The following is a 14,660-nucleotide window of genomic DNA, read 5'->3' on the forward strand; positions in this document are numbered from 1 at the left end:
AGTCATAGCTATTTATTATTATAGAATTAGCAGATCATATATGGACTCGGTGTGAAGACTTTTCTGGTTGATTTTGGAGGGAGAACAGGAGCCCAGCTGTGAGATCGGCATTTCCACTTATTCCACTGATGTGGAGGTTGTTGTGGAAATTTTATGAAGATGTATTCTAATATGTATTGTCACAGTGTCTCCCAGTGTTAGTTCTCCCACAACCCGCTCTAAAGAGCTGACTGGGGCAGACTGATGCTGGTTGAGATCCGTTTTGGGAGTGGAAAACTTCCTGTTGTTTGGAGAGAGGTATTTGCAAAGTGAGGATATGTCTGCCGGCAAAAGGGCCCCTGTGCAATGCACAGACGTTCGTCAGGAGGGGGTGTGTTCCCTCTGCAAAGAGATTATCGGTTTAGCGGATGTGCGCTCGTGTCACCCCTGTATGCCTGATCAACATATTTATGGTGCCATAAGCATACACCGGCAGATAATCTCCCATCAGCAGGAATTGTAGTCAGTGTTTCATTGGTTGTTGTATAAATTCATTTTTGCTGTGTTGACATTCACATCCTGTGTTGTCACATCCTGTGTTGTCACATCCTTGTTTGGTCATATCCTTATTTGGTCATATCCTGTGAGGTCACATCCTGTGTAGGAGGTGATTGGCTGTTGGAGGAAGGGCTTCCTGTATGTGATTTCCATTGTTTATATGAATAAAGGTGGCTCCCAGGGAGGAAGGAGGGCAGTTGGTTTTAGCGATGGAGTTAACAACACCTGAGAGGTGACTGTCTGTTTACTGGGGAAGAGGGGAGACATGGGTTAAGTAACATGTATTATACCATTAGACGAAATGGGGGCTTATTAGCGCAGGACGACAAGGTAGAGCTAAAACTCCAGTTATTTTGTCATCTACTGAGATTTTTTTTATAGATATATAATTTATTTTTTTTACTTCTTTCCAACAGATGGGTGTGATGTCAGGAATTCCTTGGAGAGACATCTTCTATTATCTGCTGATTGTAAGTCAGAAGATAATGTCATCACACAGGATCCTCCAGGAGGAAATCCAAATACACAAAATATACATCACAGACCTTCCTGTCCGGAGACATCAATGGATCCCTCTGATCAGGGGGAATCTTCTCATCAATCACATACTATGATTGTAAATATCCATGTAAGATCTCACACTGCAGATCGATCAACAGATCCTTCTAATCCCGAGGAATCTTCCTCACCCCATGAAGGAGCTCACCGAGGTAGAAATCCATTCTCATGTTCAGAGTGCGGGAAATGTTTCACTCAGAATGGAAAACTTATTCAGCACAAGAGAGTTCACACAGGAGAACGTCCTTATTCATGTTCAGAGTGCGGGAAATCTTTCTCTCGGAAAGATAATCTTGATAGACACCAGAAACTTCACACGGGTGAGCGTCCTTATTCATGTTCAGACTGTGGGAAATCCTTCAGTGAAAAAGAGTATCTTGTTAGACATCAGAGAATTCACATGGATGAGCGTCCCTATTCATGTTCAGAGTGCATGAAATCTTTCATTGAGAAAAGAGACCTTGTTACTCATCAAAGAATTCACACAGGTGAGCGTCCATATTCATGTTCAAAGTGCGGGAAATCATTTACTCAGAAAGGAGTCCTTGTTAAACATCAGAGAATTCACACTGGTGAGCGTCCTTATTTATGTTCAGAGTGTGGGAAATCTTTCAGTGAAAAAGCTTATCTTGTTAGACACCAGAGAATTCACGTGGATGTGCCTCCTTATTCATGTTCAGAGTGTGGGAAATCCTTTATTGAGAAAAGACACCTTGTCACTCATCAAAGAATTCACACAGGTGAACGTCCTTATTCGTGTTCAGAGTGCGGGAAATCATTTACTCAGAAAAGAGACATTGTTACACATCAGAGAATTCACATAGGTGAGCATCCTTATTCGTGTTCAGAGTGCGGGAAATCTCTTTCTGATAAAAGACACCTTGTTGAACATCAGAGAATTCACACAGGTGAACGTCCTTATTCATGTTCAGAGTGCGGGAAATCATTTACTCAGAAAGGAGTCCTTGTTACACATCAGAGAATTCACATAGGTGTTCATCCTTATTCATGTTCAGAGTGCGGGAAATCTTTTTATGATAAAAGACACCTTGTTGAACATCAGAGAATTCACACAGGTGAACGTCCTTATTGCTGTTCAAAGTGCGGGAAATCATTCACTCAGAAAGGAGTCCTTGTTACACACCAGAGAATTCACATAGGTGAGCGTCCTTATTCATGTTCAGAGTGCGGGAAATCTTTTTCTGATAAAAGACACCTTGTTGAACATCAGAGAACTCACACAGGTGAACGTCCTTATTGCTGTTCAATGTGCGGGAAAAGTTACACTCAGAAAGAACATCTTGTTAAACATCAGAGAATTCACATAGGTGAGCGTCCTTATTCATGTTCAGAGTGCGGGAAATCTTTCACTAGGAAAGGAAACCTTTTGCAACACCAGAGAATTCATAGGAGTGAGCTTCCTTATTGATGTTGTAGATCAGGGATCTCCAAACTTTGGCCCTCCAGCTGTTGCAGAACTACACGTCCCATGAGGCATTGTAATACTCGGACATTCACAGACATGACTAGGCATGGTGGGAATTGTAGTTCCTGAACATCTGGAGGGTCATAGTATGAAGAGCTCTGTTGTAGACGAGTCAGCCTGGTGCAGGTTTAGGAGCGGGTTAATAGTAGAGGGCGGGTACTTGTTTATTAAGCAGCTGGTCAGAGAGGCTGGTGGATGTCTGTTCAATATTGAGTTGGCCCCCCTTTACAGCTATAACAGCTTCAACTCTTCTGGGAAGGCCGTCCACAAGGTTTAGGAGTGTGTCTATGGGAATGTTTGACCATTCTTCCAGAAGCGCATTTGTGAGGTCAGGCCTGGCTCACAATCTCCGCTCTAATTCATCCCAAAGATGTTCTGTCAGGTTGAGGTCAGGACTCTACACAGGCCAGTCAAATTTCTCCACCCCAAACTTGCTCATCCATGTCTTTTATGTATCTTGCTTTTAAGCACTGGTGTGCAGTCATGTAGGAACAGGAAGGGGCCATCCCCAAACTGTTCCCACAAACTTGGAAGCATGAAATTGTCCAAAATGTCTTGGTATGCTGATGTCTTTAGAGTTCCCTTCACTGGAACTAAGGAGCCAAGCCCAACCCCTGAAAAACAACCAAACACCATAATCCCCCCTCCACCAAATGATTTGGACCAATGCACAAAGCAAGGTCCATAAAGACATGGATGAGCAAGTTTGGGGTGGAGGAACTTTCCTGGCCTGCACAGAGTCCTGACCTCCTGGAACAAGTGCCTCAAAACTGTGGCCCGAGGGACAAATGTGGCCCTTTGCTAGCCTTTCTTTGGCCCTTCGGGGACTATTCCTCCCACTGACACCAACAATGGGGCACTATTTCTTCCACCAATCATGGGATTCTATTGCTCCTACTATTAGGGGCAGTAGTCCTCCTCCTATTGACCACCAACCCTGAGGCCATATTTGTTCTCACTGATGCCGGGTCTGGGACATTTTCTGCTCCGGCCCCCCATAGGACAATATATTGTCTATAGGACAATAAAACTGGCCCTTTGTTTGAAAAGTTTGGAGACCCCCTACATTAGATGATACAGCTGCACACAGGCAGGCTTAGCCCTGTCAAAGCGCCAGCCATGAACTCGGATCGCCCTCAAAGCAACAGTCACTCCCAGCCTGGCTAGTATTTCTGCCTTTAGCAATGTATAATCTAGGGTTGCCACCTCATCCCTTTAAAACGGAACACATATTAATGACACATTCTCTGTGGCTGATTAAGGAGGTAATTAAACTCACTTAGTGCCTTATTTGCAATAAATTAGCCTCAGAACCTGTGTAATTCATATGTGTTCGGGTTTAAAGGGATGAGGTGGCAACCCTAGTATAGTCCCATGCTGACTCTGAGACCAAATCACAATTCGCCAGTTGAGGATCTGCAGTCAGGAAAGGGGCCAGTACATCCACCCATTCTTTCTCAGGCAGACCTTCACTTTGTCAGGGCTGGGCTTCTAGAAGCTCTCTTCTCAGTGCTCAAGGCTGCTCACCTGTCGGTTAATTACCAGCCACTCTTTGTTTCCACAGTGGCTCACCTGGTTACCATTACCTGCCTCATCAGTCCAGCCTACAGCCAGCCCCTTCTGGCTGTTTAAACTGCCTTGTTCATGTCTTTTGTGCCTTCACCTTATTTAACATATCCTGAGGGTCACTGCTGAGTTCCTGTTAAAGACTTTGCCCGGCTGACGTCCCTTCTGGTTCCTGATCTTTGGCTTCCGACAACGCTGATCTCTGGCTTCCTGATTACCGGTTCGTCTGATTACCGGTTTTGGCTTCCGAACCCTGGCTTATGTTTTGATTATGTTTCTGATCTGTACTATTTTTTTTCTATTAAATTAAAGGTGTGATTTTTTTTTTTTTTACTGTATTTTCCGTCTCAGTCTGATTCATGGTTCCTGACACCCTTGTTGCAATCCACTCAGATATCTTAAGTCATCTTAAACATGGTCCACTGCACTGCTTCACACCGGAGCCATTTCCCACCCTCCCAGCCTATTGGGTCACTCCCTTCTGTAAACCCCACTGTCTGTTCAACTAGTAAGCAGTTTGTCTCTTATTGAGGGAAAACAACATCAATATGGGGACAAGGTGCTTTTGAGGTGACCCCAAAGCACCCTTCCCATGTTGAGGGTAAATGGCCTGGTATGGTTCAGGTGGGGGGGCGTTCGCTCATCAACCTCCCCTTTCCTGGCCTCCCAGGGTGCTTGCTTAGATAAGGGTCTGGTATGGATTTTGGGGGGACCCCCACGCCATTTAAAAAGAAAAAATAGCACAGGGTTCCCCTTAAAATCCATACCAGACCTGAAGGGCCTGGTATGGATTTTGGGGGGACCCCCACACCATTTTTTTACATTTTGGCGCATGGTTCCCCTAACCACTTCAATACATTGGGGTTATTTACGAAAGGCAAATCCACTTTGTACTACAAGTGCAAACTACAAGTGCAAAGTGCACTTGAAATTGCACTGAAAGTGCACTTGGAAGTGCAGTCGCTGTAGATCCGAGGGGGACATGCAAGGAAAATAAAAGTGTGTGGCGTATGGTCTGAGCACTGACAGGCTGACCCCCACCCCCTCAACCTCTGCAGCAATGCTGGCAGCACTCATATGTCTACTTCCCAAAGACAACCTCTGGATATGACGCTGAACACGTGCACTCAACATCTTTGGTCGACCATAGTGAGGCCTGTTCTGAGTGGGACATGCCCTGTTAAACTGCTGTATGGTCTTGGCCACTGTGCTTCAGCTCAGTTTCAGGGTCTTGGCAATCTTCTTATAGCCTAGGCCATCTTTATGTAGAGCAACAGTTTTTTTTTTTCAGATCCTAAGAGAGTTCTTTGTCATGAGGTGCCATGTTGAACTTCAAGTGACAAATATGAGAGTGTGAGAGAAATAATACCAAATTTAACACACCTGTTCCCCATTCACACCTGAGACCTTGTAACATTAATGAGTCACATGACACCGGGGAGGGAAAACGGCAAATTGGGCCCAATTTGGACATTTTCACTTAGGGGTGTACTCACTTTTGTTGCCTGCAGTTTAGACATTAATGGCTGTGTGTTGAGTTTGTTTGAGGGGACAGAAAATTTACACTGTTATACAAGCTGTACACTCACTACTTTACATTGTAGCAAAGTGTAATTTCTTCAGTGTTGTCACATGAAAAGATATATATATACATACATACATATTAGACTGTGTGTGTATATATATATATATATATAGACAGGGTTTTTTTTTTCAAACAATATGTGCTGGAACTCAACCACGACCCTTCAAAACCCCTTCACCCACACACACCCTCCAAATTACAACAAATAGTAGGTGTGGTCAGTCAAATTTCACGAACAGTAGGAGGGTCTTAAAGGGGCAATAAATACCAGGATTGCGTTACATACAGAGTGCAGAGTTCAGGGGGGTTACACACAGAGTGCAGAGTTGTCGTTTGTAAACACAGAAACTGGACTTCTGTGTTTACAAGTGATTGTGGTGAGCAGCCCACCCCAAGGGTCTGAGCCAGAGGTGGTGGAACCGAGTTCCACCAAATTTCCCCTGAAAAAAGCCCTGTATATATATCAAATACACTGCCTGCACGCCACTAACTAACCTGCCTGCCAAATCTAGCTCAATCTATCTCCGTCCACACACTATACATGGCCACTATATATCATAGTGTGGGGCATGGACTTAGTCCCCCTGAGCCATGATGTGCCTTTGGCCAATTATGGCTCTCGCAGCACAGCATGCTGTGATTGGCCAAAGCATGCAGGTCAGGTGCATTGCTTTGGACAATCATCAGACATCAATGCACTGCAATCTTGCAGTACATTATGAGGAGTTCCTCGGCACTCGAATTTGCCACGAACACCCCATAAAATTCACAATTTGACGAACGGGCGAACACTCAATGTTGCAGTCGAACTTGCGTTCGACTGCAACATCGGGCTCATCTCTACTCTAGGGTCTCTACTAAATATATATATATTTATTTGGGGTTTATAAGTAATTTTCTAGCAAAAAATACTGATTTTACCTTGTAAGCAACAAATATCGGAAAAGGCTTAGGCATGAAGGGGGTTATAGACCAGAAAATCTGTCCATCCAGAGCCTCTGGTTTATAGACCAGATACATCCTAAATATAGAGCCATTTATCCAACTGTCCACCCAGAGCCTCTGGTTTATAGATCAGATACATCTTAAATATAGAGCCATTTACCCAACTGTCCATCCAGAGACTCTGGTTTATAGACCGGATACATCCTAAATATAGAGCCATTTATCCAACTGTCCATGCGGAGCCTCTGGTTTATAGATCAGATAATCCTAAATATAGAGCCATTTATCCAACTGTCTATCCAGAGCCTCTGGTTTATAGGCTGTATACATCCTAAATATAGAACCATTTATCCATCTGTCCACCCAGAGCCTCTGGATTATAGATCAGATACATCCTAAATATAGAGCCGTTTAACCAACTGTTCATCCAGAGCCTCTGGTTTATAGACCCGATACATCCTAAATATAGAGCCATTTATCCAACTGTCTATCCAGAGCCTCTGGTTTATAGATCAGATACATCCTAAATATAGAACCATTTATCCAACTGTCCACCCAGAGCCTCTGAATTATAAACCAGATACATTGTGAATATTGAGCTATTTATCCAACTATGCATCTGGAGTTGCTGGATTGTAGAACGGACACATAATAAATATAGAGATGTTGGGAAGGGAAATTAAAAATAACAAATAACCAAAAAGTAATGAATACCAGAGATATTGCTCTACACCGACTAACTACTTTTTGGTTATTTGTTATTTTTAATTTCCCTTCCCAACATTATTTCCATACTCATAGTTTATACTGTAAGAAGCATAGTTAAAGTGGTGACCTTCCAGTCCTACAGCTTGAACCCAACCAGGGTAGGCTGGACTAGGCCATCAAAGTTTATATCAGTACTATACTTTATGCCTTCTCAGTTTTTGTATTACAAATGTTGTATAATATATGCAGCAACTTCAATTGACTTGTATTTGTTTGATAAAATAAATACAAATTATTGTTAAATATATATATATATATATATATATATATATATATAGAGAGAGAGAGAGATGGAGATCTTTTCCTATTATATGGAGTGGAACATGGAGGCAGGAAGAGTGTGATTGTACAGGCATAGGAAGTGAACACACAGCTGGAGAGGAAGTGATGTCAGGTGCAGACAGGAAGTGATAGATGCACAGGAAGTGATGTAAAGACTGGAAGTGATGTAGGGGTCTCACCTCCTGGGTGAGAAGTGAGTTGTGAGAAAGTAAAAAGAAAACATTGTTGGAACTGGGAGCAGAGGAAGTAATAATATTAATTTATTTAGGACATGAGGATCTCTACAAGGACGTCATGATGGAGAATCAGCCGCCCCTCACATCACCGGGTAAGAGGAGACTTTATTGTAAAGGAGAGCGCAGTACGGAGGGTCCACCTAGATCCCCCATCATCTGATAAACACATAGAAACAATGTATTCAGTCAGTGTGTGTGTTGCCTACAGATGGATCCAGTAATGGGAACCCACCAGAGAGATGTCCCCATCCTCTGTATTACCGGAATTCCACACAAGAAAATCACACCATCCCTCACCATCATCAGGTAGGTGGGACTGAACAATTAGAACTCAAATACATTGTAGAATTCTATTCTTCAAAATAATCTCTTGTTTCCTTTTATAAATCCGATTTATCATATTTGGGGTTTAGGGTGAACAACTGAGAGACATCAAAGTTGAGGTTAAAGTAGAAAAAGAAGAGAAGTCCGGGGATCCGCAGGGTGAGAGATTTCCCCCTCCTCTGTGTTCCTGGGATTCCATACAGGAGGATCACACCATACCTCACCATCATCAGGTAGGTGGGGCTGGGCATTTAGACCTAAATATATATATTCTAAGCCATGAGATGACGTTCATCTGTGTAGTCTCTTGTTTTACTTTAACATCTGAAGTGCAGCCTTTATTACCCACATCCCCATCCCTAGCTACTTTGAGCGCCCTACAATTTTCACCCCCCATTTTTATTTGTTAATATACATTCCTTTCCTCTGTGGGTCTTAAGCCCAGACACATCGTGGGTCCTCTTCATCCTTGTGTTCTTCCAATGGAGGGTACATACTGAATGACGTGTCATTTGTGTCCTTTATGTCTGCCTTGAGTTGACTTTAATAGATGTTTTCTATTATATTTGGTGTAGGGTAAAAAATGGATTAATATAAAAGCTGAGGTTAAAGAAGAAGTAGAGACGTATGTGGGGGGTGATCAGTCATTCACGGAGGAGGTTGGGATGATTATGAAAAGTGAACAGGAGGACATTTCTCTACCTTTTGACACAGGTAGGTAACAGACATTGTGGAAAAAACAGGTCAAAGTCTCATTTTACTTCTAAGTATAAGCATTGTAGTGTAAAAAAATGTTAATTATCAGATCTTCACATGATCCTATAGGCGGGTTCTAAAAGGTTAAATATGTGTTTGCCTACTAAAGTGTTAATGTGTGGTGTGGTAAGAGTTAACACTTAGTGGTGTGATGTTCCTTCCCCCGCATGTGCACTTCCTGATTCTGAACTGGATCAGATCTCGTGGTCTGTTCCTGTATGGGAGGTGATCAGTGAGGAAACTGTAAAGAGCTGAACTGAACTTTGTGGTGGAGTTTCCCCTTAGTGGGACCTCTGGATGGGTTCCAAGAAGGGCCGGGACAAGGGGTGGGCTGGAGGTGTGGCTGCCCCGAGTGCAATGGTTTACTGTAGGGATGGGGGCGCCTTCCTTCTGTTACAAGGCTGATAGGAGTAGTGATGGCGACAGTAATTTAGACAAGGGAGTGACTGATCGGTGTAGGATCCCCTAAACTTGCACATCATGAATGAGGAGTGGGTGCAGTTTGACATCTTTGCCCTGGGCACTGGAAGATCTTGTCCCAGCACTGGTTCCAAGGACTGGACTTTTGATGCTATTTACTGGGATGCAACTAAGCTATAAAAGTTATGGACAACGCCGCACAGCCAAATCCGGTACATTGTTATTAGAGAGAGAGAGTGGAAATGCAATTGTGATTCTGTATATCGCTCAAATGTACTTCTATGGAACCTGGACAGAACGGTAAATATAACTTTATTCACTAAAGCAGTGATTACATATTTACATAGTAGGCAAGGTTGAAAAAAATCACAAATCCACTGATCATGTAGTTGGATCTGTATGTGCGTTATAATTAATCGAAATCAGGCGATTAATTGATTTAAAAAAAATCGATTAATCGAACACGAAAATTTTAATCAGTAACAGCCCTAGTTTATACAGAGTTGTCACAGATACTGGTACACCAGTGTATTTTAGGTGTATATACAGAGTACCGCCTCCTTTAACTCTTTCTTTGCCACTAATATATGATATACGTCAGCAGCAGCAGCAGATGGTTTGAAAGAAGTGAAAGAAGTTTGTTTGAAATCATGATTTGGAAAGGCACACACCTGTCTATATAAAGGTCCCACAGTTAACAGTGCATGTCAGAGCACAAACCAAGCCATGAAGTCCAAGGAATTGTCTGTAGACCTCAGACAGGATTGTATCGAGACACAGATGTGGGGAAGGGTACAGAAAAATTTCTGCAGCATTGAAGGTCCCAATGAGCACAGTGGCCTCCATCACTTGTAAATGGGAAAAATTTGGAACCACAAGGACTCTTCCTAGAGCGGGCCACCAAACTGAGTGATCGGGGGAGAAGGGCCTTAGTCAGGGAGGTGACCAAGAACCCGATGGTCACTCTGACAGAGCTCCAGCGTTTCTCTGTGGAGAGAGGAGGACCTTCCAGAAGAACAACCATTCTGCAGCACTCCACCAATCAGGCCTGTATGGTAGAGTGGCCAGACGGAAGCCACGCCTCAGTAAACGGCACATGACAGCCCGTGTGGTGTTTGCCAAAAGGCACCTGAAGGAGTATGACCATGAGAAACTAAATGGTCTGATGAAACAAAGATTGAACTCTTTGGCCTAAATGGCAAGCATCGTGTCTGGAGGAAATCAGGCACCGCTCATCACCTGGCCAATACCATCCCTACAGTGAAGCATGGTGGTGGAAGCATCGTGCTGTGGGGATGTTTTTTAGTGGCAGGAACTGGGAGACTAGTCAGGTTTGAGGGAAAGATTAATGCAACAATGTACAGAGACATCCTTGATGAAAACCAGCTTCAGAGCGTTCATCTTCCAAACAGGACAACGACCCTAAGCACACAGCCAAGATTACAAAGGAGAGGCTACGAGACAACTCTGTGAATGTCATTGAGTGGCCCAGCCAGAGCCTAGACTTGAACCCAACTGAACATCTCTGGAGAGATCTGAAAATGGCTGTGCACCTACGCTCCCCATCCAACCTGATGGAGCTTGAGAGGTCCTCCAAAGAAGAATGGGAGAAACTGTTTAATAAATCTGCAAAGATTTTAAACAAATTTCTTTCACGTTGTCTTTATGGGGGATTATTTGTAAAATTTTGAGGAAAATAATTAACTTAATCCATTTTGAAATAGGGCTGTAACATAACAACAAAATGTGGAAAAACTGAAGTGCTGTGAATACTTTCCAGATACACTGTATGTGGATGACATCACTTCCGGGTCCGGCTGTCACTTTCCCGGGTTGCTGTGGTTGAGGGGAAAAAGCAAATGGAGCACAATATGCACTTAATTACCTTCAATGGAAGGGAGATGAGACATCACTGGTCAAACAGACCCTTAAAGTCACCTTAAAGGGTTAGTTTGCCTTATACAGAAAAACTGTAAAGGTGCCCTAACACTGGACTCCCTTCACCCCCCACCCCCGGTCCTCACTGTACTTACTGTCAGTCATCCTCTACTATCAGGACTCTCCCACCACTCCAATGGTCTGGGGATATAAAATACCCCACTGCTCTGTCTTCTCCATACTGAGCTGCCAGGATGGACCAGATGGATTCTGATTGGTCAGAGCCATCATATGTAAAGCTGAGTCCTGGTGGGTGGGGAGGGGATCTGGTGTTAGTTCAGCTTTACAATTCTTCTGTAGAGGTGATCTAACCCTTTAATAAACCATTGCACTAACAGCTTAGGTTGTCTCCCCACTGATGGAGGAGGGATGGAGCCACCCTAGGACACCAGCATTGTAAATCTTGGAGGAAGGTTTTTTTCATATTTTGATGTTACAGTTGTACCCAGTTCCATGCCAGAGCTCTGTGAAAGTGTTAACTGTAAGGCCAACGTGACTTTTTATTTTCTTGCTGACTCAGCTTGGAGTCCATATATGATCTGCAAACTCTTCATCACATAAAATCCGGCCAATCCGATGTAGTAACAATCCACTAACGCGTTTTGGATAATGAAGCCTCAGTCATAACTGTTTATTATTATAGAATTAGCAGATCATATATGGACTCAGTGTGAAGACTTTTCTGATTGATTTTGGAGGGAGAACAGGAGCCCAGCTGTGAGATCGGCATTTCCACTTATTCCACCGACGGGGAGGAGGAGCTAAAACTCCAGTTGTTTGTCATCTACTGAGATTTATTATATATTTTTTTCAACTTCTTTCCAACAGATGGATGTGATGTCAGGAATTCCTCGGAGAGACATCTTCTATTATCTGCTGATTGTAAGTCAGAAGATAATGTCATCACACAGGATCCTCCAGGAGGAAATCCAAATACACAAAATATACATCACAGACCTTCCTGTCCGGAGACATCAATGGATCCCTCTGATCAGGGGGAATCTTCTCATCAATCACATACTATGATTGTAAATATCCATGTAAGATCTCACACTGCAGATCGATCAACAGATCCTTCTAATCCCGAGGAATCTTCCTCACCCCATGAAGGAGATCACCGAGTTCAGAATCTATTCTCATGTTCAGAGTGCGGAAAATCTTTCACTCAGAATGGAAAACTTCTTACACACCAGAGAACCCACACGGGTGAGCGTCCCTTCTCATGTTCAGTGTGCGGGAAATCTTTCATTCGGAAAGCAACCCTTGTTACACATCAGAGAATTCACACAGGTGAACGTCCTTATTCATGTTTAGAGTGCGGGAAATCTTTCACTGAAAAAGCAACCCTTGTTACACATCTTAGAAGTCACACGAGTGAGCGTCCTTTCCCTTGTTCAGAGTGCGGGAAATCTTTCACTTGGAAAGGAGTCCTTGTTAAACATCTTAGTATTCATAGAGGTGAGCGTCCTTATTCATGTTCAGAGTGCGGGAAATCTTTCAATCAGAAAGTAACTTTTCTTAAACATCAGAGAATTCACACAGGTGAGCGTCCTTATGCATGTTCAGAGTGCGGGAAATCTTTCAATCAGAAAGAAACTTTTGTTAAACATCAGAGAATTCACACGGGTGAGCGTCCTTATTCATGTTCAGAGTGCGGGAAATCTTTCACTCGGAAAGGACCTCTTGTTACACATAAGAGAATTCACACAGGTGAGCATCCTTATTCATGTTCAGAGTGTGGGAAATCTTTCACTAACAAAGGAAATCTTGCTGAACATCTTAGAATTCACACAGGTGAGCGTCCTTATTCATGTTCAGAGTGCGGGAAATCTTTCACTCAAAAAGGATATCTTGTTACACATCAGAGAATTCACACAGGTGAGCGTCCTTACTCATGTTCAGAGTGCGGGAAATCATTCACTCATAAAGGATATCTTGTTAAACATCAGAGAATTCACACAGGTGAGCGTCCTTACTCATGTTCAGAGTGCGGGAAATCTTTCACTCATAAAGGATATCTTGTTAAACATCAGAGAATTCACACAGGTGAGCGTCCTTATTCATGTTCAGAGTGCGGGAAATCTTTCTCTCGGAAAGGACCTCTTGTTACACATCAGAGAATTCACACAGGTGAGCGTCCTTACTCATGTTCAGAGTGCGGGAAATCTTTCACTCAGAAAGGAGACCTTATTAAACATCAGAAAATTCACACAGGTGAGCGTCCTTATTCATGTTCAGAGTGCGGGAAATCTTTCACTAGGAAAGGAAACCTTTTGCAACACCAGAGAATTCATATGAGTGAGCTTCCTTATTGATGTTGTAGATCAGGGATCTCCAAACTTTGGCCCTCCAGTTGTTGCAGAACTACACGTCCCATGAGACATTGTAATACTCTGACATTCACAGACATGACTAGGCATGGTGGGAATTGTAGTTCCTGAACATCTGGAGGGTCATAGTATGAAGAGCTCTGTTGTAGACGAGTCAGCCTGGTGCAGGTTTAGGAGCGGGTTAATAGTAGAGGGCGGGTACTTGTTTATTAAGCAGCTGGTCAGAGAGGTTGGTGGATGTCTGTTCAATATTGAGTTGGCAATTTTTTTATTTGAGAATCTTGCAAACAAGAAACACATTCCAACTTTTTTTTATACAAAAATACAAAAAATAAATATTATATATATATGTTTTTTTTTAAATATGCATAACATATTGTATACACGACTAAACATAATAATAAAGGCTTACTTCAACCTATAATATATGAACAAAAGGGTTTTTTTTCCTCAACCAAGAGAAATATCACTGTATTACATTATACTATATATATATATATATATATATATATATATATATATATATATATATATATATATATATATATATATATCACTAAATAGCACAGGCATCTTAAAAAATTCTACACATTACTCAACTTGATTAACATTTAGACCAAGAAACATAGATTATCATGTGTATGTAGCTTTTCTTCAAAATTATGTTTATCTTTGAAAATCTAAGGGAGTGTCCAGAAAGAAAGCAGGGAAAGAACCCAACACCCAGAGATCAACAAACAGCAGCTACAGGCCTGATATTCCTCCACGCCTTTATCCAGACCCTTTGCCGCCATCTGTCTTTCTCGAGACCCCGAATTTTCCCTACCTCACCAAGAATCTCACACATCACCACCGGAACAGGAAGGACTTTCTGCTGAAGGGATACCTGACACTGTGCATTCCAGGTGTAATATCTGACTACTAAGCTG

General features: G+C 42.7%; 1 protein-coding gene across 3 annotated transcripts in view; it reads left to right on the forward strand.

The window, feature by feature from the left end:
• LOC141105033 (uncharacterized) overlaps positions 1-14,067 on the forward strand; it is a 39,675-nt gene extending 25,608 nt beyond the window's left edge. For 2 of the 3 annotated variants that reach the window (XM_073594825.1, XM_073594826.1), the window contains one exon: positions 954-4,458. In XM_073594825.1, the coding sequence (XP_073450926.1) occupies positions 954-2,524 (1,571 nt within the window). In that variant the 3' untranslated portion in view covers positions 2,525-4,458. Of the gene's footprint in view, positions 1-953; positions 4,459-12,859 lie in introns of those variants that run through there. The other variant, XM_073594827.1, reaches the window with a different exon arrangement.
• The last annotated feature ends 593 nt before the right edge of the window (positions 14,068-14,660 follow it).

The sequence above is a fragment of the Aquarana catesbeiana genome, linkage group LG08 (genome assembly GCF_042186555.1).
Source record: "Aquarana catesbeiana isolate 2022-GZ linkage group LG08, ASM4218655v1, whole genome shotgun sequence".
Classification (NCBI taxonomy): Eukaryota; Metazoa; Chordata; class Amphibia; order Anura; family Ranidae; genus Aquarana; species Aquarana catesbeiana.